This window comes from Amblyomma maculatum, chromosome 9, assembly GCF_055883805.1.
Source record: "Amblyomma maculatum isolate TAMU_Amacu chromosome 9, ASM5588380v1, whole genome shotgun sequence".
Classification (NCBI taxonomy): domain Eukaryota; kingdom Metazoa; phylum Arthropoda; class Arachnida; order Ixodida; family Ixodidae; genus Amblyomma; species Amblyomma maculatum.
Genome location: NC_139352.1, coordinates 15,555,633 through 15,578,220, shown reverse-complemented (window position 1 = coordinate 15,578,220; position 22,588 = coordinate 15,555,633). Strand labels below are relative to the sequence as shown.

At 45.2% G+C, this 22,588-nt stretch overlaps 1 protein-coding gene and 1 long non-coding RNA gene across 2 annotated transcripts in view; one reads left to right on the top strand and one right to left on the bottom strand.

Annotated features, from left to right (window-relative positions):
- Positions 1 to 1,203: 1,203 nt before the first annotated feature.
- Positions 1,204 to 21,049, bottom strand: LOC146178420 (venom serine carboxypeptidase-like). The gene is made up of 5 exons (XM_084578261.1): positions 21,010 to 21,049; positions 14,451 to 14,570; positions 12,170 to 12,353; positions 6,732 to 7,083; positions 1,204 to 2,059 (listed from the first exon to the last, which is right to left on the bottom strand). Exons 2-5 carry the CDS (start codon positions 14,510 to 14,512, stop codon positions 1,254 to 1,256), a joined length of 1,404 nt encoding a protein of 467 aa, XP_084434387.1. The 5' UTR covers positions 14,513 to 14,570; positions 21,010 to 21,049; the 3' UTR covers positions 1,204 to 1,253.
- Positions 5,305 to 22,588, top strand: part of LOC146178419 (uncharacterized) — a 71,903-nt gene continuing 54,619 nt past the window's right edge. The window contains exons 1-2 of the long non-coding RNA XR_014700599.1: positions 5,305 to 5,396; positions 6,512 to 6,583. This is a non-coding gene — a long non-coding RNA (uncharacterized LOC146178419). The remainder of the gene's footprint in view (positions 5,397 to 6,511; positions 6,584 to 22,588) is intronic.

The window sequence follows — 22,588 nt, the reverse complement described above, 5'->3', positions numbered from 1 at the left end:
CTGGGAATAACATTATTCCAGCGTCTTCCTTTTTTTGGAGGGCAAGCTCTACTCCTCCCATGCCAAACATGAAGGTCATCTGGCACGGCGCATTTAACCCTTAAGCAGCGCAGCGCAGATGTATCGGTGACGTCATACCACGTTAGACGCCGCGCTTCCCCGCTGTAGGGGCGATGCGCGGAGGCTATGGCACACGCGGCGCAATCTTGACCTAATTAGGATTAGTTGTCCACCGAAAAGTGAGACAGATACTCTTTCTTTCCGTGAAATGAACTTAAGCAATAAATGTAAAAATTGTGGACCGGAAAGATGGTTGCGTCAAAATCAGAAATATACCTTGACACTTTTGTATCATTCTATTCTGCGTACAACCGCTCAAAAATATTTAAATGTCACAGTATTTCACGGTCGCTTCTGGGGCGAATCTAATGTGGGTGTTTAGGGTTGTGAAAGGAACGTTTTCCAGCACATATTACATATGAGTTTTTTCAGCGAAGACAAAGCATTTCTCTCAAAACCAAGGCCCATCGTTTTTTTTCCTACCGATTCTGGTCTAGCTCTCAATTTTGGGGAAACTTAAGTTTTGGCTTAAGGGAATTACGGGGCAACGGTAATGACTGCCATTTGCAGCTCCCTTTGCGGACCCTCGTTGACGTATATGCACTTCGCTTATTCACTAATCGATTAATAAAGCCTTTATTATTCCACACATGTCGATTAACATACAGTCGTAAATACGACATATTGGTAAAGACTGGCCGGCATATAATTAAATTCCCGTTTTAACCAAACAGTGCAAACGTGCCTGCGTGACCTAGAACCAGCGTGTCTATACTCTGGATCGAGGGTCGTGGAGGGCTTCATTCCCAACTCTACTTTCTCATCTGAAAGCCTAAGCTCGAGTTTGCACCGCCTGGCCTCTCGGCTGCGTCCTGTGGTATTGTGACTTCCAAACCCGGGGATCAGTCGGGCACTACCATGTCATAAGATGTATCCATGCTCGTGATTTTTCATACACAACGTTCATGCCGAATTTTTCGGAGAACGCGGTCTTTAAAGCTATGGCGTTGAAAGTGTAATGAAGAAAAATATTGAGGAAGAGTCATCCATTATCACGATATCTTAACATAGCCCATGTGCTTTTGCATGTCTGTGTGTGGGTGTGTTTGTGTTTGTGGTATAGAAATCTGCGACATTTGCATCTTCCCAATATTTATTTTCTTGCTCTATACATAGTAATTTGAAAGTCATATCTATTGAGGCGAAAACGAAATATTCTTGTCTAAAAACTCTTTCATAAGGAGGTATGTTTCAGTTGGCTTGTCAAAACCGGCATAGTGACCCATGCCAAGCATTACCGCTGAAGTGAAGTTTCCTGCCGATTTCATGTAACCGGCTGCGTTGGTAGCCGGGCCGTACGGTCTCCAAATACTGCGGTTGGCGTCGCGGTATTCGTTAGCTTTAGTCCAGTTTAGCCTATCGAAATAGGCTTGGAGATTGGTCGAAGGAAAAAGTGCATCTAGCTGACCAGTGTAGAAAAGCACTCTTGTTTTGTTTAGTACATGTTCTATCAGCTTTGTGATATCTACTAAAAAATCTCCTGCAAGCCGTTGTAAGAGCAATGGGTTATCATATTGAAGAACAGTATTCTCCCCGACATGAAGAGCAGTTTTAAAGTCACTGGAGTTTATGTATTTAAAACAGAGCAACATACTCAGCGGCATCTCCGAATATAAAGGACTCGCGTGATTGTTGTAAAAGGTTAGGTTTTGAAAGAGGGTTTTTTTATCTTGATAGGCAAATATAGTTTGCGCTAGCATATATATGGCTATATCGTACTGTCCTTGTCTAGTGATATTCCTGATGTTCTCAAACTGCTGCTTAAATATACCATACCCTTTCTTATCAAGCATCGAAACTTGATAGAGGAAATCGCTTGAATCAGCTAGCTCTAAGATAGGCGCAAGAAAGCCAACGCCTCCAATTGTTCCTTGAAACGTCAGGTTGACAATTCCCGGACAGCGCAGCATGTAATCGGCGAGAGCCACAGAGTAGCGAGCTGAAAAAGAAAAAAAAAACAGAGTAACATGAGTTATTTATTCGCGCAGTTTTAAATGTGCTTGTTTGTTTTTATGGTAGCTCATCTGAAAACAAAGGTGCAGAGGCATGTAAAGAATTCGACCTTTGTGCCGTTTTATCCTGTGCCTAAATTCACGAAAAAACGTCTTGACGCACTTAAATCCCCTTAGAGCGATAAGGCGAAAACCTTTGGGAGAAATGCAGTAGTGTTGACTTGAGAGAGCCCCGCCAATTACATCGTGCAGGACAGCTGCTTCTTCCGTGCCTGATTTGAGGTGAGTAGCTCTACTCGGTGACGATGGCACGCGCTGGTTGCGCCGCTTGGTCTTCTTAGCTGGCGGCAGATGGCGTACTCCACGCTTTCTCATGTAGACAGTGTTGAAGGTTTTGTCGTCATGGCCTTACGTTGCCATGGAGACGGCAGGAACGCTAGAAAAGAACTAATATATTCCTTACGTGTCCAGCGTGGCGTAGTCTTTTCTCTTTTTTTTCTTGTTATTACCGTCTTGGGGCAGCACAAACCCAAAATACATTTACATGACAATAAAAGCCAACAATCACTTTCTGGCTACTGCACGATGATAGAATGGATTAAATGATTTTAGTTTGTCGAGGGCTGGCAGCCACTCAGGTTGAGGATCTTGCTGCCCGGACACTTCCTATGTGTAGATTTTGCTTTCAATGAAATACTGATAAACAGGATGCACAATAATACGCTCATGTCTTGCATACATTCGCCAAACACTGTGCATGCAGAGCAACGTTAACAGGTCGCAAGGCACTTCACCTGGTTCTGCGCATAGTATTCCAAAAGGCGTCAAAGGTAACTATTTCAGGGTACGTTTTAAGACATCCCCCCCCCCCCCCCAAAAAAAAAAAAAACAGCATCGTGACAGTCTAGAAAGATACGTTCAATTGTTTCCACCTTTTTCATATAATACAATTGACCGACCACGGTACAAAAAGACCTTTGCTCTGGAACCACGGCTTCACCGGAAGTGCGCCAGTGTGAAATTAAAAAAAAAAAATCCCGCGTGGCGTAGTCGGTTAACGCGCTCTGCTGCTGATCGGAGATGTAGGAGTTCGATTTGCAGTGTAGGGTGATTTTTTTCTTAAATGTTAAGAACCCCACATAAACTCGCGGACATAGATGCTGACAAGGCAGCATAACGCCTTTAGCTTCAAAATGTGAATTTCGATCTTTGGAGGTGGCAAAACATTCTTAGCCATGTTCAAATGCTACCGTAGACCTTAGTTCTTTCTATGTGCCTTATATGATGCAACAAGCATGAACTATCCTAACCCATCTGTATATTTCTCTTTTCATTTATGCAGTAAGCATCTTGAACTGTTTCAGGTCTTGCGCAGGGAATGTGTGGGTGCACACAAAAGCTGAATTTCGCTTCTAAAGCAAATATGTACGTGTTCTTGCTCAGGCCGCTCGTTTGAGCAGGTCGATGAAATAGACCTGTCTCTCAGTAAATACTGCACGTTCAGGCACCCTTGCATGAATCAGAAAGTGTAACCTTTACTTGCTTCCTATCAAGGGAAATAAACTTATTTACATTTATTCATAATGTTACGTACTGAGTACTTAAGGACGAGTTCGCAATTTGTGGAACTAAGGGTTCTTGAGGCCCGTCAAGTTAGGGTTCTTCCGTTCCTCTCCTTCTACTTTGTCCCTTCCGAAACGACCCTTAGCACATTATAATACGAAAGGATGATTTTCCTGTTACTTTATGCACCTTTCATCTCATGAGTAATTTCCGTCTCGTCACCAAAATCCCGCCTATGCTCATTCTCATAACACATATTTAGTTTTTTATGTTAAGGGGCTGCATATTACGCAAGAATATATCAAGCAACAATTATTGCACAGAGAAATGAGTGCTTCGCAGTTATTAAGCTCATGGGCCTGAAAATGTTTCGAAAAAAAAATAAAAAAATAAGCTCTGATGAAGCTTGGCACGCCCGCTAGACCTTTCCGTGTTTTTCAGGGAAATGCACATTACATGTGTGATCTTAATCATCTAGATGGGCATGTCAGTAATGCCATGTGCGCCGTTACGGCTGACTGCTGTCGTAATCCTAGCAGACTCGGATTGATTTTATAGTTTAAAATCAGTTCGAGCTCGCCTTCCATTTGAGAGAACCCGTGTGGACAGTGCTTCCTTTCTCGTGTATGTGAAGGGATAAATTAGAATTAAGCGAAAAGTCTAAAACGATGTCTAGCAATGGCCAATAATAATATGGAAAGGAATGAAACAAATCACACCTTACCATGAACTAACATCAATGACATTTGTAATGAAGACTTCTATGGAATGTGTGAATGAAGAAACTGGCAGACAAATTATGCCATTTAGAAGAATGCTGTACTGTTTGCACAGCAAGCAAGCTAAGAAAACTTGCCAGTCACTCTTAACTCAGGTTGACCTAAACCAGCGGCGGCCTCGCGTGGTTTTTACTCCATTTTTATTAATGTATTCCTAGAGATATTAAATATAAATTTTAGTTTCCTGGTTGCGTGCAGAAGTGGGATTCGGTGCCCGCGAGGTTACAGGTTCTGCATAGTATTTTCCCGGTGCATTGGCCGGCGGCATATCTTGTGTGCAGATTGTGTTCATAAGCATGCCTGTGTGACCGACATGCCATATATGTGCACGAGCACAATGGTGCAATGTTTTGCTTCAGATTTTATTCGCTTGAATCAGTCTGCCCACTAAACTGAGCGCTTAAAGTGGTAGTGCGCTCGTGGGGGTAAAAAGCAGTACTAAACAAAATAGTGCTGAACTGCATTGGAATGAAATAATATGCGCCAATTCACCTTTCTGCGATAGCATATTTCATTATCGTCATGGACACATGCAGCTTTATGGTCTGGGTTTACTGAGGGAGTAATGGGAGACATTGTTCGCGCGTGTTATGCGTTTGCTACTCGTTTCTGTTCAGGAATATTCATTAACAACTAGCGCCTCTTATTCACATAGATCTGTAGGCAATAATTGAAATGTTTTGAAGTATAGGCACAATGTCTGATAACACGCGCGCTCTCACGGTAGTGCAAACGCTCTACTAAAGCACCGAAACTTACTATTTGAAGGCCCATTTGTATTGCTAGCACCATAAATTCAAGCCATGAAGCTTAGTTGCTCTTACCATGATACTATACAGACATCTGCGTAGCAGGAATCCTAAGTTAGAATGTAAATGATATACGGGGCAGGATCTTAATGCACGGCTGAGACGCCCACGCAACTAAGCAAGTCACAGCCTTAACCAGCCCGAAAGGTGCGTTTACAAGCGGATTCCAGCAGGTATGCAGAAAAACAGTGAGTGCTGTGGTATAGTGCCTAGAAAATCTGGAAAAGTATATTGTAGGTACTTTAGCTGTCCTAATAGCAATAAGTGGCACTGGCGCGTTGCACTGCTCATTCTGCTAGGTTTGATACCAGTAAGTGGCATACACAGGGCGCACTCGTGTGTCTTTGCCTCAGCAATTTATTGTCGGCTGCTTTCGCGCTTTGCGTCCTACGTTCACTGACTACCGCGGTGGAAACTCGGATAAAAGTAAGGCAAGCGCAGGACTCTATCATTCTATGTAGCGTGGAAGTTCGCGTGTTTTAGTACGCTGAGAGTAGGCGTCATTTCTCTGACAATTCCACTTATAGCGAGATGAGAAGAACGACAACTATGGGTATTCTAACTGAACAAAAGTTGAAGACAGCTGTTTTCGAATAAGACTTCTCGATTTAGAACACCAATAACGAAGGTTTTAAGATTGAAGTCGTCATCAATGTTTAGTAATGTACTGCCATTGGGCAGTCACAGTTCTAGCTAATCAGTTTTATTTTCACTCTAGCAACACCATTATGTCTGTCAATCCACTAGTACACACCACACTGTGTACATTTCAAAGCTTTTAGAACTAAATTTTTTCCCAGTATATTAGATATCTGTATATTATTATCTTTCAATGAGTCAGGCGGCTTTGAAGTTTGTACGGACTACTCTATTATGTAGGTAGGGCGGGGCAAAATGAGGTACAGCGCAAAATCAGACATGCCTTGCCTGGCGTCATCCAGCTAAATATTTTGTCGAGTAAGCATGTTAGTTAAGCGACCAACGCCTGCTGCTAGGTGTCCGTTTAATTCGCGTTAAAAATCGCCGGAATCTCGCGGTGCACAACTTGAGAAGAAAAAATCAGCAGTGACTTTCGTTGGGTGCCTGTCCCTCAAGGGGGTTTGAAATCCTGGTGTTCCGTTCTTTTGGAGCCATGCAGCAACTCAGCTACGAATTAGAGTGAAAAGGTACGGTACGTTTATGATATTGCCCCTCCTTGGCGGTGCAAAATGAGACAAAATGGACCGTCTTCATAATTGACGCTTATTTGCAGTTATGATGCTGAAACAATTTTGCATTTTGCTGACAGCTTATCCATCATGCGAAGGAAGGATCCTGTACGAAATTTCGGCAGTCTACAATACTGAGAAAAAAGAACAACGTGAGTTTGCACATTTTTGTCTCGTTTGAAACCTCCCTTCCATGAAACGCCACATTATCTAGAAACAACCGTTTCGTTAGTGCTACGAAAACAGGTTTATCAACCACATTTCATTAAGTTTCAAAGTGAGTTTTTAAAATGTACCAACCTGCGTAGGAGTCTCCTGCGGCATAGAAGTCCCGCCATTCATATTCACTGAATAGCACCAAGAACTGTTGCAAGAATTCAACAATATCGCTGGTAATGTTCTCCAGTTTGGTTGCATACGAAGAGTTGCTCGCAGTGAAACTGAATCCAGCCCCGACCGGTGCGTCGAGATAGATGACGTTCCAGTCGCTTTGTATTGTGAGCTCCCTTCTTGACGGACTTGGTATTGGTGTGGAGCCATTGTACTGTACATCAAATTTCACAGGTCCATTTTGAAGGAACAGACCAAATAGTGCTGACAGGCCCGGACCACCTTGCGTCCAAAGCATCAAGGGTGCCTCTTTCGGAGTTTGCTGAAAAAAAAAAAATGTGGCAAATGGTTAAATTTTCTACTAGACTTTGTGCAGCCCAGTTGATGCTGTATTTTTTTCCTAATTCAGGAATTAAGCTTACGCCATCTGTAGGAGCCATCCCGTCACGCCTGATGAGTCTACGGGCTTTGCTCCTCATCCCCTATTCAATTTTCTCTTTCTGGTCGCCTTATTCCTCCCCTCAATACGAAGTGACCCAAAGAATCACCCTTGTGGTAAACCTGTCTGCCTTGTCTTTCTCTTGCTTCTTTATGCATTTTGGACGCGTACTACTTTATAAAGACGTTACAAGCAGTAAAAAAACAAGAAATAATAGAACTGTTGCGACTGAATTCACACAGCTACATTACGCCCTTACATTTGCACCCTAATCCACAACCTCCTCTTTCCATTTCATGCTTAGGGTGTTCCGTCAAGTGAAACTTGCCTAGATAAAACCGGCGCGCGATTTACTCCTACTACATATTTATTTCCTGCGTATTACAACTGCTTTGAAACATCAGTTATGTGTGCTCATTGCTTTTCAGAAAGCGCCTCAAATTCTACAGAAGTACGCGTAAATCTTATCGCAAAGTTACTAAACGTTGCGAGGTCACAGTTCCTCGACCGCGTAGACAGTGGGCCTCTTGCATCGTCGCATGACGAGGAGCAAGAGTACCTAAGCTTGCTAAAATTGAGCCTAGGATTGCAGAAAAAAGGGTGAAGTAGCTTTAAGACAGATATCAGGGCTAGTCAAGAAGCGATATGCTGATATATCCCGCACGAATGGTCAAAAACAAGAGAGCTGCATAATAAGTCCAGTTACCATATCATTTTATGGACAGCTTAAGCCGCAGTCTACTAGTACACCAACCAATATAACGTTGTTATGTCAAAGGCGCTTCTCCTTGTGCTCTGAGTAAGGATGCTAGCTAAAGGAAGCTTCTACCCCTGGTCCATGTGCATGCACCTCTCCATCGTGAGCGTAGAACGAATAATAAATTTATCATTCGACCTAGGCGTGATTCATAATAAATGCTAGGTAGTTTGTATCAACACATCAAGTTGTTTCTCCGAACCTTGCAACTATAATGTAACATTGTGGCTACGAGGATTTTGATTCCGTAGACATGCATCGCAGCAGCGCAACTAACGGGAGCATGGCAACAGTGACATCTCAGAGGGAATGGTGGATTTCAAAGGTTCATCTGCCGCGTCTTCGACGTAATGGTCTGGCAGACGCAAACTTTCGCGAAGCCAACGTATTTGGCTGTGTAGCCCAAAGTGCCAAATCAAGTGTATTACGTCGCCATCATAGACGCTTCAGGCGCAATTTAATCATAGAAAGACTGAGGTTTATATTCGCGCTTTGTTTCACCAGCCACCCAGTGAATTTGTTAGTTAGCTCAAGTTAGCTTCGAGGTGTAACTTCGTGATTTTTCCAGTGCGACTGCTAGACGTAGTGTTCCGTAACAGGTTCGTGTCCGGTCTACTTGGCGAGAAGCTCCAGCAACGGCTCTTAGCAGAGCGTTGCCTGACGTTTTCAAAGGCTGTCAACCTCACCGTCAGTGCATAAAGTGGCAGACAACAGCACCAAAAAAAAAAAGCGATTTCAAGACGTGTGGACATCAACAGAGCAGCACCAGAGATAACGGCAAGGTTCAGACGAAGCAGGGGTAACACTTTTGGAGATGTAGTGATGCCGACGGTTCGAAATCGTGCAGGTTCCATAGGGCAAAGCGCATTTACGGATGGAAATATAGACATATCTATAGAAAACCTCCACTTCAAATCAGACGGCAACCAGGAAGGGTACCAGCGATGTAACTACTTGTATATCTCTGGGGTACATTAGTTGGCGAAGGACGTCGAACGGCAAGCTTCAATGCATGATAAACTGCACTCTGTCGAAAGAGAGTCACAAGCGTTACAAGGGAGAAGTACACGTGCCCCCCGGCCCGGCGCCCTGCTCTCTCAGGGGTGTGCGCTTGGAAGAGGCTCCGCTAACCCTGCTGCGCTCCTTCGAGGGCTGAAAGTTTCGAACAAACTAAGTGCCTGCAAATGTAGAACTGACGAGAAAAAAAGGAGACAAAAAAAAGCACGAAACTCCCCGCAGTCCAGAACAGGTCGGGTTTTAATCTCTTTTTATTACCGTATAAGTACAACCACGGTAGAAAGAAATGATGCCAGCCTAGTGCGTAGGCGCCGAGCATTTCGTCTTTCTTTTTATCGCCACTGTATATACGTGGCTTACGTTGTTTCATTCACAACAAAGGACACAAGCACACATGGATAAGGGCGGGTTTGCTACCTGCGTTGTAAATGAAACAACTGTTGTACTGACACAATATTCCCACATAAAATAACGTTACGTGTATTTTTTGCGTGTATTTTACACGGATGAAAAAAGTTGACTAAGGGGCAGTGGCTGATTCACTCAAAAAAAAAAAAATGGCATGAAAGGAAATGTACTTGCTGCAGGGCTAGTTGGTTCATACTGGCCAATCAGACGGTGCAAGGACACGATCACAAGAAAGGAAGAGGGATAGAAAGAAGAAATGTGTTCAAAATTACATTTTTTTCAGTCTTCAATGGCATTGCAATTCAATGCAAGAAGCTTCAACGGTACACATATTTACTTTAGAAAAGGTGTCATACATTGTAAAATGACACCTGCTGCCCTGCCCGACCTTCAACATATTTTGAAACAAAGTCAGTCTAGGGTTTTGCTCTTTGGGAAATTCTTGTAAACAGAGTCCTGTGTCCCTAATGATGTTGCTATAGCATGCAGGAGCTAAGCATGTGAAGTTTCTCATTGCACGCTGGCGAACAAACTCAAAATCTTCCGAAATCTTGGCTGGAGCGGCCGCGGGGACTATAGCAGTGGTGTCGTGAATCCGGCTGGCGGCACCCGTCTACTGGTACGTTTTTGTGCCAGCTGCATCCACGTGAAATCCCACAAACTTTCTAATCTTACCCGCCTACTTAACTTTCTGCCGCTTTCTGCTACGCTTGTTTCACCTCTCAGCAGCTCTAATAGTTTGCTTCTATTTTCGATGTTAAACCCTATACATAAAACTAAGATTTCATCTCCAGTCTCTCATAGTTTGCTCAAGCTTTTCTATCAATATTCGGTAAAGCTAACGTGTTTTGTTTTTGCAAACTTATGTTCTGAAATATCATTCGTTTTGCACGGTTTTTCTTTTACCGTTTCCATCGAAGCTTCACACCTTTTTGTGTGGATTGTCGTTCAGAGCTTATGACACAGGATTTTCTTTCCCGGCCCGTCAGCCCTGCGCTTTTGGCACAGTCAGTCTTTATTTTGGCGGCAGACTCGCTGCCGGTTTATTTTCTTTCGAGACGCCTAACTGCTAATAGTTCTTCGCTTTTAGGTTTAAAAAAAGAAAACAGGCGGGAGGATATAAGATAGAGTTGTTTATTTTATCAGCTTATGCTGCATGGTAAACGAGGTGAATATTGTGTAATATCAATTAGACTATGAAAGCCTAGTAATTCACTTTGCTGTATGATGTTTATGATTTGTCCTGATATTGTTAACAGATGCCTACATTAATATGGTGCAGTAAATGAAAATTAAGTTCTTCGGTACAAAACTTATGATAATGTAATATTGTAATGGAATGTAAAGGTAATGCTCATTTATTATGGGTTAGTATTACATTAACTTTAATTTTACATTCCGGTACGACCGACATATTTAGGCATTAGGTGTGATGACCGGCCAGTTTCTTCACTGTAATATGGGCACCATCCTTGAACAGACTCACTTTCGCTGATTTGCTAGATGCTTTCCCCTTTGCATTGCATTCTCCGACTGCTGTGCGTTGTTGGTTTTCTCACTATAATTTTTACTACGTCGGCTAAGGTCAGGACCTGTGTGGAACTCCTGTACCACTTCAGCTGCTTTATTCATTGATAATAATATTGTCATCTGTCTTTCAGCGGCTACATGTCGTTTCTCTTGTGCCTATAGTTAACTCTTTACTGCTTATAGTTTACGTTCCTGTTTCATGACCTGCTTCTATTGCAGACGCCTTTATAATTCCTTGTTTTCTTCCTTGCTAATTAGAGAACTTATTATTCTGTTGTTATTACGTTGCGCCAGCCGAGCGACTACACATCGTGTACGATGCCAAAGAGTCGCATGGTATGAAATTTATTTGGCTATATATCTCGCCATTCCAACTCTTCCTCGTTAACTTCGAATTATCCCTTTTCTGAATGAATTTATGAATGAATGAATGAATGAATGAATGAATGAATGAATGAATGAATGAATGAATGAATGAATGAATGAATGAATGAATGAATGAATGAATGAATGAATGAATGAATGAATGAATGAATGAATGAATCGTGAATTATATTGTACACTTCAGTCGACTGTTACAAATACAGCTTAGCTTGTTTACCTAAAGCTTTTGACATATTTTTTCACGGCCTTGTTTCCGGCCTGCTATTTGCCTACCTGAGATTTCAAGTTGCGCACTAGTTAGTAGACAGCTTTTTATTTTCAGCAGGCGTATGTCCCAGTCTACTTATGCCTATCATTAATATTTATATAAGATAACTGCTTCAATCTCGGTAATGCAGCCAAATCCTTGTATGTTTCCAGCTATATCATTAGTGAAGAAAGATTGCATACCTAAATATTTTCTCCTCTAAACGCTCAGAGCATAGTAGCCACTTCCTGCTTACCACTTGATATATTTCTTGTTCTTCTAAACTGCGTAAGCCCTAGGGTGTCTAATTTATTAGCTCATTTCTTCAAGTAGCACTGGTAGAATATCCACACTGGCTAATGTTATAAAAGTAAGCGTTTCCAGGCATAGCTGGGCGTAGCCCGTGGCAGACGGGAACAGGATGGCCCCTGTAGTGGAGGTCTTTAACTTGAAGTTTAATCAATGCTTGTAGTACTGCTAAGTGCTGATTGTGGTTAGTATAAGCGCTTGCACAGGGGCGAAGTGAGCCCTGAGGCTCAATTTAGACACTCATTCTTGTCACTGCGGTTTATATAGCCAGCGCACAAAAGAACAAATTAAAAGAAAACAAAACACAGTGTACTTACTTCTGCCTCGACGAAGAGAAAGAATAGGTTGCTGGAGTTGTTGTTCACAGTTATGTAGCCAGAATAAGCACTGGCGTTAACATTAAAGTATTTGAAGAATGTCACTGTGCTTCTGTTCTTTGCTTCAGCGATACTACCGTTTCGAATCAAAGGCGATAAAAACAAAGGTCCCGAGTCTGTATACCTGAATAAAAGGGAATATTTTAGTGATTGAGAATTTGGTCAAACGCCACAGCATGATTTATAGAAAACATGAGAAATGTGCGTGAAGTGGGGCAAATGTATGTTTTACATTACACTCGCGGACGAAATTTCTTAGTTGTCGGTCTAGGAATGCGGCTGCAACAGCTTAGCCGTGATGTTTGTCCTCTCAGTAGCTAGAACCTATTAGCGAGCACATCTCAACCTAACAATAATAAGATGTCTTTTTACAACATTGATCTTGGCAGCTTTAGAATATGATTCATTTATTGTCCTTCGTGGCTTTCGCTATGTTCGTATTCCCGTTTAACTAGAGTCACAACATGCACTGTGCGAATACTGCACTTCCTAATATTTTAAGGTGGTGAGATTCCGTCAAAAAGACTTCGCTAGTTCCACCTCTTTCCCACTTCATTTCCTTGTGCATGACACCAACTATTGCCACAACCACCGCTAATTGCTATGCGACAGATTCAGATTGTAAATCAAAAATTATTTACTTTAAGGTAATGAATGCCACCACTTTTACATGCAGCATAAAGTTCTAAAATGCATATTTTATCCTAGCTGGTGCTTTAGAGAAAATAAGTTTTGGGGCCTCCTTGCTGCTCCGTGTATAGAATAATTGCCACCTAACCTGCAATGCGGTTACTAGCTGCTATTGCTGTTGCTAGTACAATTGCCGCTGTTCTTGCTGGCTGTAACAGTGCTGCCAGAAATTTGGATAGGAGCGATATTATATGTGCCTATTGCAGTGTATATGTTTTATTGCAATGCTTGGTGCGCCTTGGTGTGCCTGTTTAGAATAGAAAAATAACTCAGAAGTCAGTCGAAAATACGGTCAAGGATTTCTGTGCACTCGGTAATAATTAACAAAGATTCTCTGCGCATTTCGGTGGCTGTGTCTACAACTGCGCCTATACCTGCAACGTCTTCGCCCGGGCTTGCTCTCGCCTTCTGACCACTTCTGCCGGTTTCGTAAGTGCTGATAGCTCTGAGAACGATTAGTATAGCAGTTATTCATTTCTAATGACGGCACGTATAAACAGGCGGGAAAATAAAGAAATCAGGATGTTTCGACGTTCAAAAGTGATCGACAGGATTTGCGGGCAGGTGAGAAACATTAATTTATTGAACACTGTAAACTAAGGTTAGTTTTGAAGGCCCTTTTTTTCCGGACGTCAATGATATTTTCCGCCGATGTTTTCTGATTCACCAGCCAAAGCTGATTCCTCGGTAGCGATCTGTACAGTGCTGCCTCCCAGACCTCAGTTGATGTGTCACTGATTCTCGAAAAATCTTAATTTTTCTGGCGTGCAATTGCCATGCGATATAACTTCTTCTAGGGAGGCCTGGGAGGCGGCGCTGCTCAGCTGTCATGATCTACAGCCCCAGCGGACCTTGGTCGCCAGGGCGCGAGCGGCGTTAGATGCCATTGGGGCACCGGAATAGGAGCTCCACCTAGATTTATGAGGACCAGGGCCAATAGGCCGTCGGTCCAAACACCTCCTTGCACAAATCATTGTTTGCCACCACCACCACCAGCACCACCACCGCCGTTTCTGTCAATGAAACCGAGCGAAAGAGAGTCACGAGCCAAAACATAATTTCTCTGAATGAGAGAAAGAAGAACCACGAGCATTTTGTCGTTTATCCGTGGCTCTTCTTTCTCTTCTTGTGAGAAGTTCTCATTGGCACATAAGAAAACAAATTAAGTGCTTTGTAGCTGCACGTACGTACATACAAGAGTCTCCTCTCAGGAAGAAGAAGACAATAAAAGTTTTTCCTCCTCCGCCCGAATATGTTCCAAAACGCTTACATAGCTGCAACGCTCCAATCTTCGCATTAAGGAATGTCGTAATCGTCCTTAGAACGTTATTCTGCCATCATAAGTTACGTGCCCCTAATTTAGTGACATTAATAATGTCACACGGAGGTGCATTTGCCCTTCGTTTAATAGCGATGGGTTCAATTAACCAACATGCATGAATTAGAAGTTTCATGTCCTAAATATGAGTGTTGCAGTGGCAGATTTTCTTCTGCGAAGCTTTAGTGTAGTAAAAGTAAACCTTGCGCTTACCCGGAATCTGCCTGCACGCTGCAAACGAGAGGAAGGAGTGTCCAGAGGTGGACGTATTTCATGGTGCTTGATGCTTGTGAAGTTTCTGAACCTTGCTCTTTTCAGCCGTGTAACAGGAATCTGTTGAAAAACCCAGCGGTTAGTTGCTTTGTAGAAAGACAAATGTGATAGGCTTCCTTGGATAAAAGGCACAGTTTAGTTCCTGAGAGCTAGGTTTATTTCAGTGAAACGGCTTTCAATAAGTAGATTGTGGTGAGCTTCCGTATTCCTGGGTGATTGTGAATTCAGTTTGAATATGCACTTTGAACACAAAAAATTCCATAATTAAAATCTGCATATATCACAAAACGGCTCACAGTCTAACCAAAATTATTTTTGCCTTTTAATTCGGGGATTTTACCCATTACAAAGATAATGACATTCTTCTCTCGTGTTCTAGCAGTTTATAATGAATATTTAGGGTAATAATTCAGCGGACAGAGTTGGCCGACAATTGACCTGATTTCACAGCTTCAATATACATTGTTAGCGGTAATTAGAAACATGAGAACTTGCTCAATGGCAATGTTTCTTAGAGGGCTAGAAGCGAAAATTATTTTCAAGGAAAACGTGGCTGAACTATGCGCTGTATGATCACTACTTTCAACTAGAAAGCTTCTTTGCAAGTGACTAGGTGCTGTGATTCGGCGACTAACCACACTGCTGCGGCACATTCCTACCATCAGCATTCTCAATAAATCCGAGGGTATACATCGACACTACTTTATTCATTAGAATAAGTTCTTTACTAGAGCTTATTTTATAGAAAAGCAACTAGCCGTAAGGCTCCGATTGTCAATCGTCTATTCAATGGGCCTAGTATGACACGCGGCTCACAGAATGACGAAAGCCTGCAAGAAAATGCACAGACTTGAGCTCTCTTTCACTTCGCGAAAGTCTCCAGGGCTGTTGAGGCGCTGCCGGACTGGGCGACTAGTCTGCGTTGACCTTCGGGGTATTCGCTACAGAGTGCTGTATTTTATTGCTTGAGTGTGGCGACAGTAGTTACGTGTTGGGAGTTCTTTGTTAGGAGGTGAGTGTTGGTCAATTTCCGCATCAAGAGCAGGGGTCCCAGCACTCAATGATCTGAAGTTTGTGTAATATATAAGGGTCCGAAGGGCGCTGGGTTTTTATTGCCCCCTGGGAAACGACTGCTTCTGCTAAGGTTTGAGTGACGGTTGGTGTAGCGTAGCGTCGGTGGGTTCCGCGGCAATGCATCAAATATTTCTATTATCACCGTAAAGCTGTAATAGATTTCCATTCGTTTCCAGTTTCTGTGCTGCTATTTTTGCGACAGTTATAGGTTCAGCTACTTGGTTTTCTTGAAGGCCGGCATGTTCTGAGGTCTATGGGATGGTAAGATGCTCCTATCTGAGCTTGTATTTAAGTAACACGGCAGTGCTCCTCTTTGATGTCTGCCATTGGTGTAAATATAAAGGCCGGTTAGGACTAGTGCTAAGACACGAACAGCGGTTGTTAAAACCAAAGCACTGGTCAGAGTTCAGTTGCAAATCTGTGTGCATTTTTCTTGTCGGTTTCGCGTTGTGAAAAAAGAGTGAAATTAATTCAGACGCTTTTGAGGTTTGGTAGTACTTTCTCGCAGTATCGTAGATATTTCTGCAGTACTTTTCTATAGATTGTAATTCTCTGGTACTCTTCTGCTTAACCACAGAAAATTGTGATGTTACGTATAATTTTTATGCTGTAACAATAGGTTCAGATTCAAAACCGCACAGACATTTGCTGATGAATTCTCTCTAGGTTTTTTCGACCAGGGCTAAGTCCGTCCAAATACTCTAAATAAACCTGATTTCACGAAACATTGCTAAAGATATACTGAAAATATTTAAATACGTGTTTTTTTTTTAACAGTGCATTTAACGCTACAGATGGAACACCTACAAAAACAAATATCCGTCGGAGTGTAGGCGGCATCGGCGGCGGAAGTTTTTCGTAGCCTCTCAGGCTTTCAAACCAAATGTCAGAAAAAATTCTCTGGCGGAAGGGGCGTCGATCATTCGAAGCTTCACAGGCTCGTAAAACTACGACCATGCCTCTATAGAAGGTGGTAGTCGGTATAGGAGAACACCCGCTCCCTTTCATTCCCGTTTGAAGTTTGGCCAGCTCTAAAACTTACGAGCATCTCTCTGAAAGGTGGCAGCTGGCAGGTACGATATAGCGTAGCCTTAATAGGTCGGATATGCAATGGCGATTCAGCGCTCATTTTCTATCGCTCATTAAATTCTGTGGACGTGTGACTGGTCGGCATCTTAAAATAAAATCGTAGCAGAATAGATCCAGTCGGGTTAGAACCAGCGTATTCAAGTTCAGTACCCCAGTGTCTTAACCACTGATCCACCTTGGAGGGTGAACAGTACAGGACTGAGCAGCCGTTGCCGTAGATGACCGGTAGAGCACCGGGTGAAAAGTAAGAGGATCCTGGTTCGGATGCCACCAGTTTCCTGTGTTTCTTTTAGAGCACAGCTCTTTGGCGTCCGTTCCTGGGTTTCGCGTCGGCGTCGGCCTCGTAACCAGCTCCGCCCCCTTTTCATCCCCCCAGCGCTAGCAGCTACCGACTGATACCGCTGGATGCCGCTGACGCCGCTAGAGAGTCAAGATAACGTGACTGCATAGAACACCGTCGCCGCCATGCAGAAAGAGGAGGGGAGGGTCCCCCCCCCCCCCCCCCCCTGTTCCTGTGTGGCGGATAGGGTGCTCTTCAGTTGCCGACGCGCCGGTTATTTCACGTACGCCCCGGCACGTCGACGAATACGTGACCACCTTCCCACGGCGAGACCTGGTTCTTGGCGCTGCGGAAGCGAGGGTATCATATTGTTTGCGTCGGCATCGGCGGCGTTGTCCCTGAAACCAACTCCGCAGCTGGGGTTGACTCACTATCGGCGTCAGCAGCATCAGTAAGTCGCTGCTATCTCTTCCCTCCTCCCTTTATCGCATTGTCCGCTTGCTGCGCGCGCTTCTGCCCCCCTCGTTTGCCGCTGGATGTACACGCGGCCCCCTCCCCCCTCTTCCTGCGAGTCTCCGGTTGTCAAAGCGCCGGCTCGAACTTAATTCCTTTCTTCGCTCCTCCTCCAATGCAACCCCTGTGCGGTGGCAATCAGAGAGCCAGATCGGTGGCGGCGGATCTGTATATGTGCACCGCCCGAGCCGAAATTGCCGCTGCCGTTCGCCACTGCGAAATTATCTGCCAGTTCTTTCTGAGCCATGAGCGAGACGACCGGTGGAAGTCTGCTGCTGCTGCTGCTGCTGCTGCTGCTGCTGCTGCTGCTGCTGCTGCTGCTGCTGCTGCTGCTGCTGCTGCTGCTGCTGCTGCTGCTGCTGCTGCTGCTGCTGCTGCTGCTGCTGCTGCTGCTGCTGCTGCTGCTGCTGCTGCTGCTGCTGCTGCTGCTGCTGCTGCTGCTGCTGCTGCTGCTGCTGCTGCTGCTGCTGCTGCTGCTGCTGCTGCTGCTGCTGCTGCTGCTGCTGCTGCTGCTGCTGCTGCTGCTGCTGCTGCTGCTGCTGCTGCTGCTGCTGCTGCTGCTGCTGCTGCTGCTGCTGCTGCTGCTGCTGCTGCTGCTGCTGCTGCTGCTGCTGCTGCTGCTGCTGCTGCTGCTGCTGCTGCTGCTGCTGCTGCTGCTGCTGCTGCTGCTGCTGCTGCTGCTGCTGCTGCTGCTGCTGCTGCTGCTGCTGCTGCTGCTGCTGCTGCTGCTGCTGCTGCTGCTGCTGCTGCTGCTGCTGCTGCTGCTGCTGCTGCTGCTGCTGCTGCTGCTGCTGCTGCTGCTGCTGCTGCTGCTGCTGCTGCTGCTGCTGCTGCTGCTGCTGCTGCTGCTGCTGCTGCTGCTGCTGCTGCTGCTGCTGCTGCTGCTGCTGCTGCTGCTGCTGCTGCTGCTGCTGCTGCTGCTGCTGCTGCTGCTGCTGCTGCTGCTGCTGCTGCTGCTGCTGCTGCTGCTGCTGCTGCTGCTGCTGCTGCTGCTGCTGCTGCTGCTGCTGCTGCTGCTGCTGCTGCTGCTGCTGCTGCTGCTGCTGCTGCTGCTGCTGCTGCTGCTGCTGCTGCTGCTGCTGCTGCTGCTGCTGCTGCTGCTGCTGCTGCTGCTGCTGCTGCTGCTGCTGCTGCTGCTGCTGCTGCTGCTGCTGCTGCTGCTGCTGCTGCTGCTGCTGCTGCTGCTGCTGCTGCTGCTGCTGCTGCTGCTGCTGCTGCTGCTGCTGCTGCTGCTGCTGCTGCTGCTGCTGCTGCTGCTGCTGCTGCTGCTGCTGCTGCTGCTGCTGCTGCTGCTGCTGCTGCTGCTGCTGCTGCTGCTGCTGCTGCTGCTGCTGCTGCTGCTGCTGCTGCTGCTGCTGCTGCTGCTGCTGCTGCTGCTGCTGCTGCTGCTGCTGCTGCTGCTGCTGCTGCTGCTGCTGCTGCTGCTGCTGCTGCTGCTGCTGCTGCTGCTGCTGCTGCTGCTGCTGCTGCTGCTGCTGCTGCTGCTGCTGCTGCTGCTGCTGCTGCTGCTGCTGCTGCTGCTGCTGCTGCTGCTGCTGCTGCTGCTGCTGCTGCTGCTGCTGCTGCTGCTGCTGCTGCTGCTGCTGCTGCTGCTGCTGCTGCTGCTGCTGCTGCTGCTGCTGCTGCTGCTGCTGCTGCTGCTGCTGCTGCTGCTGCTGCTGCTGCTGCTGCTGCTGCTGCTGCTGCTGCTGCTGCTGCTGCTGCTGCTGCTGCTGCTGCTGCTGCTGCTGCTGCTGCTGCTGCTGCTGCTGCTGCTGCTGCTGCTGCTGCTGCTGCTGCTGCTGCTGCTGCTGCTGCTGCTGCTGCTGCTGCTGCTGCTGCTGCTGCTGCTGCTGCTGCTGCTGCTGCTGCTGCTGCTGCTGCTGCTGCTGCTGCTGCTGCTGCTGCTGCTGCTGCTGCTGCTGCTGCTGCTGCTGCTGCTGCTGCTGCTGCTGCTGCTGCTGCTGCTGCTGCTGCTGCTGCTGCTGCTGCTGCTGCTGCTGCTGCTGCTGCTGCTGCTGCTGCTGCTGCTGCTGCTGCTGCTGCTGCTGCTGCTGCTGCTGCTGCTGCTGCTGCTGCTGCTGCTGCTGCTGCTGCTGCTGCTGCTGCTGCTGCTGCTGCTGCTGCTGCTGCTGCTGCTGCTGCTGCTGCTGCTGCTGCTGCTGCTGCTGCTGCTGCTGCTGCTGCTGCTGCTGCTGCTGCTGCTGCTGCTGCTGCTGCTGCTGCTGCTGCTGCTGCTGCTGCTGCTGCTGCTGCTGCTGCTGCTGCTGCTGCTGCTGCTGCTGCTGCTGCTGCTGCTGCTGCTGCTGCTGCTGCTGCTGCTGCTGCTGCTGCTGCTGCTGCTGCTGCTGCTGCTGCTGCTGCTGCTGCTGCTGCTGCTGCTGCTGCTGCTGCTGCTGCTGCTGCTGCTGCTGCTGCTGCTGCTGCTGCTGCTGCTGCTGCTGCTGCTAAACGAGCTGCCAGAGCAGAGGGACCAAGTCCAACATATATCAGTCTATTTCTCCGACCACAAAGCTTCCTTCATGACTGTCAAGAACTGTTAGTGGAGTCTTTGTTAAAGGAATACGTGTGAAAAATAAAAAAAAAATCTGTGATAGCGCATACATGTGTTGCTCGATTTCTTTGCCTCAATTTATCGAAAAGATGAAACAGCTTATTTGCTGCGCTCAAATTTCGCATTAGGAAGTAACGTAATCGTCGGTATTTTTTTAATTCCGCTTTCTATCCTGTTACATCGATAAATAATTATTACTTCACATTCACCAACAGCAAAAAAGTCCCTATGCTTCTATTTGTTCCAGTAGCAGTTCGCTACTTTGTCATATATCTCACAACGACCTGCCTCATTTTCCTTTCCTTTTTGTTTGGTAGTCGGTACGTTGTGTCACACCACAAGAGAGGATAGCATTGTGCAGTCCAAAGGCTTTTGCCAAATCAGGCTTCTCCTTTCAAAAGGAAGGGTGAGATGTTAACGCAAGGCAAAAGACCATTGCACCCTTCGTGTTTACTTTCTCTGCCTCAAACATCACAGGTATGCCACTGGGAGGAGTTATGGGAGTAACCACTTCTCTAATAAGGTTATGATGATCATCTTATACTCCAAACCTTCACCCGGAAGAAACTTCCCTTCATGTGGTCTGAGTTAACAAACAAAAGGATGCGACCACGAATTAAATAATTCATAAACGAGCAATAATGTGTGTCTCATTTCCTTACATTCGCTGTAACATAATCATGTAGCGTGTTGTAGAAAAGGAGCGCCCAGGTGCGTATGTTGCATGAATCTCTGCGATAATTTGTGGTTTCTTAGAGTAAGAGATAGCTTCACATATTCATTATTATCTGTATTTGGATCTCACTTTCACGTCCGGAGAGAGAACTTCGTTTAGAAAACTTCCACTTACATTCAGCTTCTTTGCAGAGCAGCCCTGGTTATGAAAGCACGAACGCAGCCCTGCGGGCTATTTCGTACTTATGCAGATAGCGGGAGTTCTTTCTCTTTCATGTTAGACTGTATCTGCACGCCCATTTTTTTCGCAATAGGAACGCGTAAGCAAACCTTACCAGTGACGCCCTGCTTGTGTTCCCTGTTCTTCAGCGCTGCACACAATGTTCTGCTTATTACAAATTTCGGCTTTTATTTCCGCCAGTCAATCGAAAAGTCTCAAAAGTAATACGTCATTACCATGCAAGTGGGGAAATTGATCCCCTCAAGTGCGATGAAAACATTTTTTATCCATGATTGTAATTGCAAATCTTTGCCTATAAGGTGCCATTTGTTATTATTCTTCTGAAGCATAGTAGCAAGCAAAAAATACCCGATAATATCTTGTCGAGTGTATAGCTGGAAAATCTCTGTCTTGCCTCCAAGAACTACCACCAATGTGGTGAATACCGCTTGTTTTTGCCCTCACTCAACACAATGCTCAAGAAATAAGCAACTATCTAGAAACAAGGCTATACAATAATGTCACGTGTCATAAGAACATGGCTTATCATAACATGTAATTGTAAATTGTGATATATTTTTCCTGCTTGTTTCCTGCTTTTATTTTTCTTTGAAGCATAGTAGGAATCAATAACTAAAAGATAATATCCTAGGTGAGTAGATGGCATCAAAATCTCGTGTCTCTCAAGAAGGGCTATAGTTTCGATCTTGAATAACTTTTGTTCACTTCAATAATCAGGAAACATTACATCGATCTGAAGTTAAGCGAAATGCATTTATTAATTCCAAAGAAGAAAGCTGTTTGCTGCTTAATTATTTAGAAACAGGAACTAGTGTTGCGTATGTGCAAATTTAAACTTGAGTGGGAATAAAGTTTTCCTTGATCATGCTACTGTGTCATACCGATCATCCCCCCGACGAATCTCTTACCTGTTTTTGTGTCAATGACTGCTACCTGCAATACCATGACCAAGGTCAAGGTGAAAGCTAGCTTTGTCTAAAACCACTAGTTGAAGTTTTGTGGAAAAGTTACAGGAGTATAGACACGAAATGTTTGTGGCTTTTTTCTTCTTGTTAAGGGTGCCCACGACATTCTGGTATCTGGATCACCAGACGTTTTTTGCGTATGACCGCTAAACAATTTTTAATTGAATTTTCATTCTCACCACTTTCGGTTTCGGTTTGAGCAGCTGAGACGACTGTGACATCACAGTCAAGTCTAGGTCACGCGCGGCATGAAAAAAAGCAGCGATGTGATCGCAACTCTTCACTTTCTGTAATTTACGTCCTTGAGGTAGGCTGGCTTTAGTGTTCTGGTGAAATAAAACGAGACAGGAACGATTATATCGCTGTGTTTTATTCATCCTTGACATGACCTAGACTTGAGTTTGACGTCACAGCCATCGTTCGGCTCTTGAAACCGAAACTGAAACTGATGAGAAAAGAAATTCTATTATAGATTATTCATCGGCAGTAGGCGAATACCACTAGGTGATCCATGTACAGTAATGTTTTACGCATCATTACAGATTACAACACACGGCCTTGAAATGAAGTGTATATGTTCCTTTAAGATATTAATTTTGAACGTATCTCTGCACACATTGTCGTACCTTCCAATGCTTATCTTAAGTCTTACTTTTTTTAAGGTCACTTTAGAGTATTATAAGTTGTCTCAACCCAGAGTGAACGTAA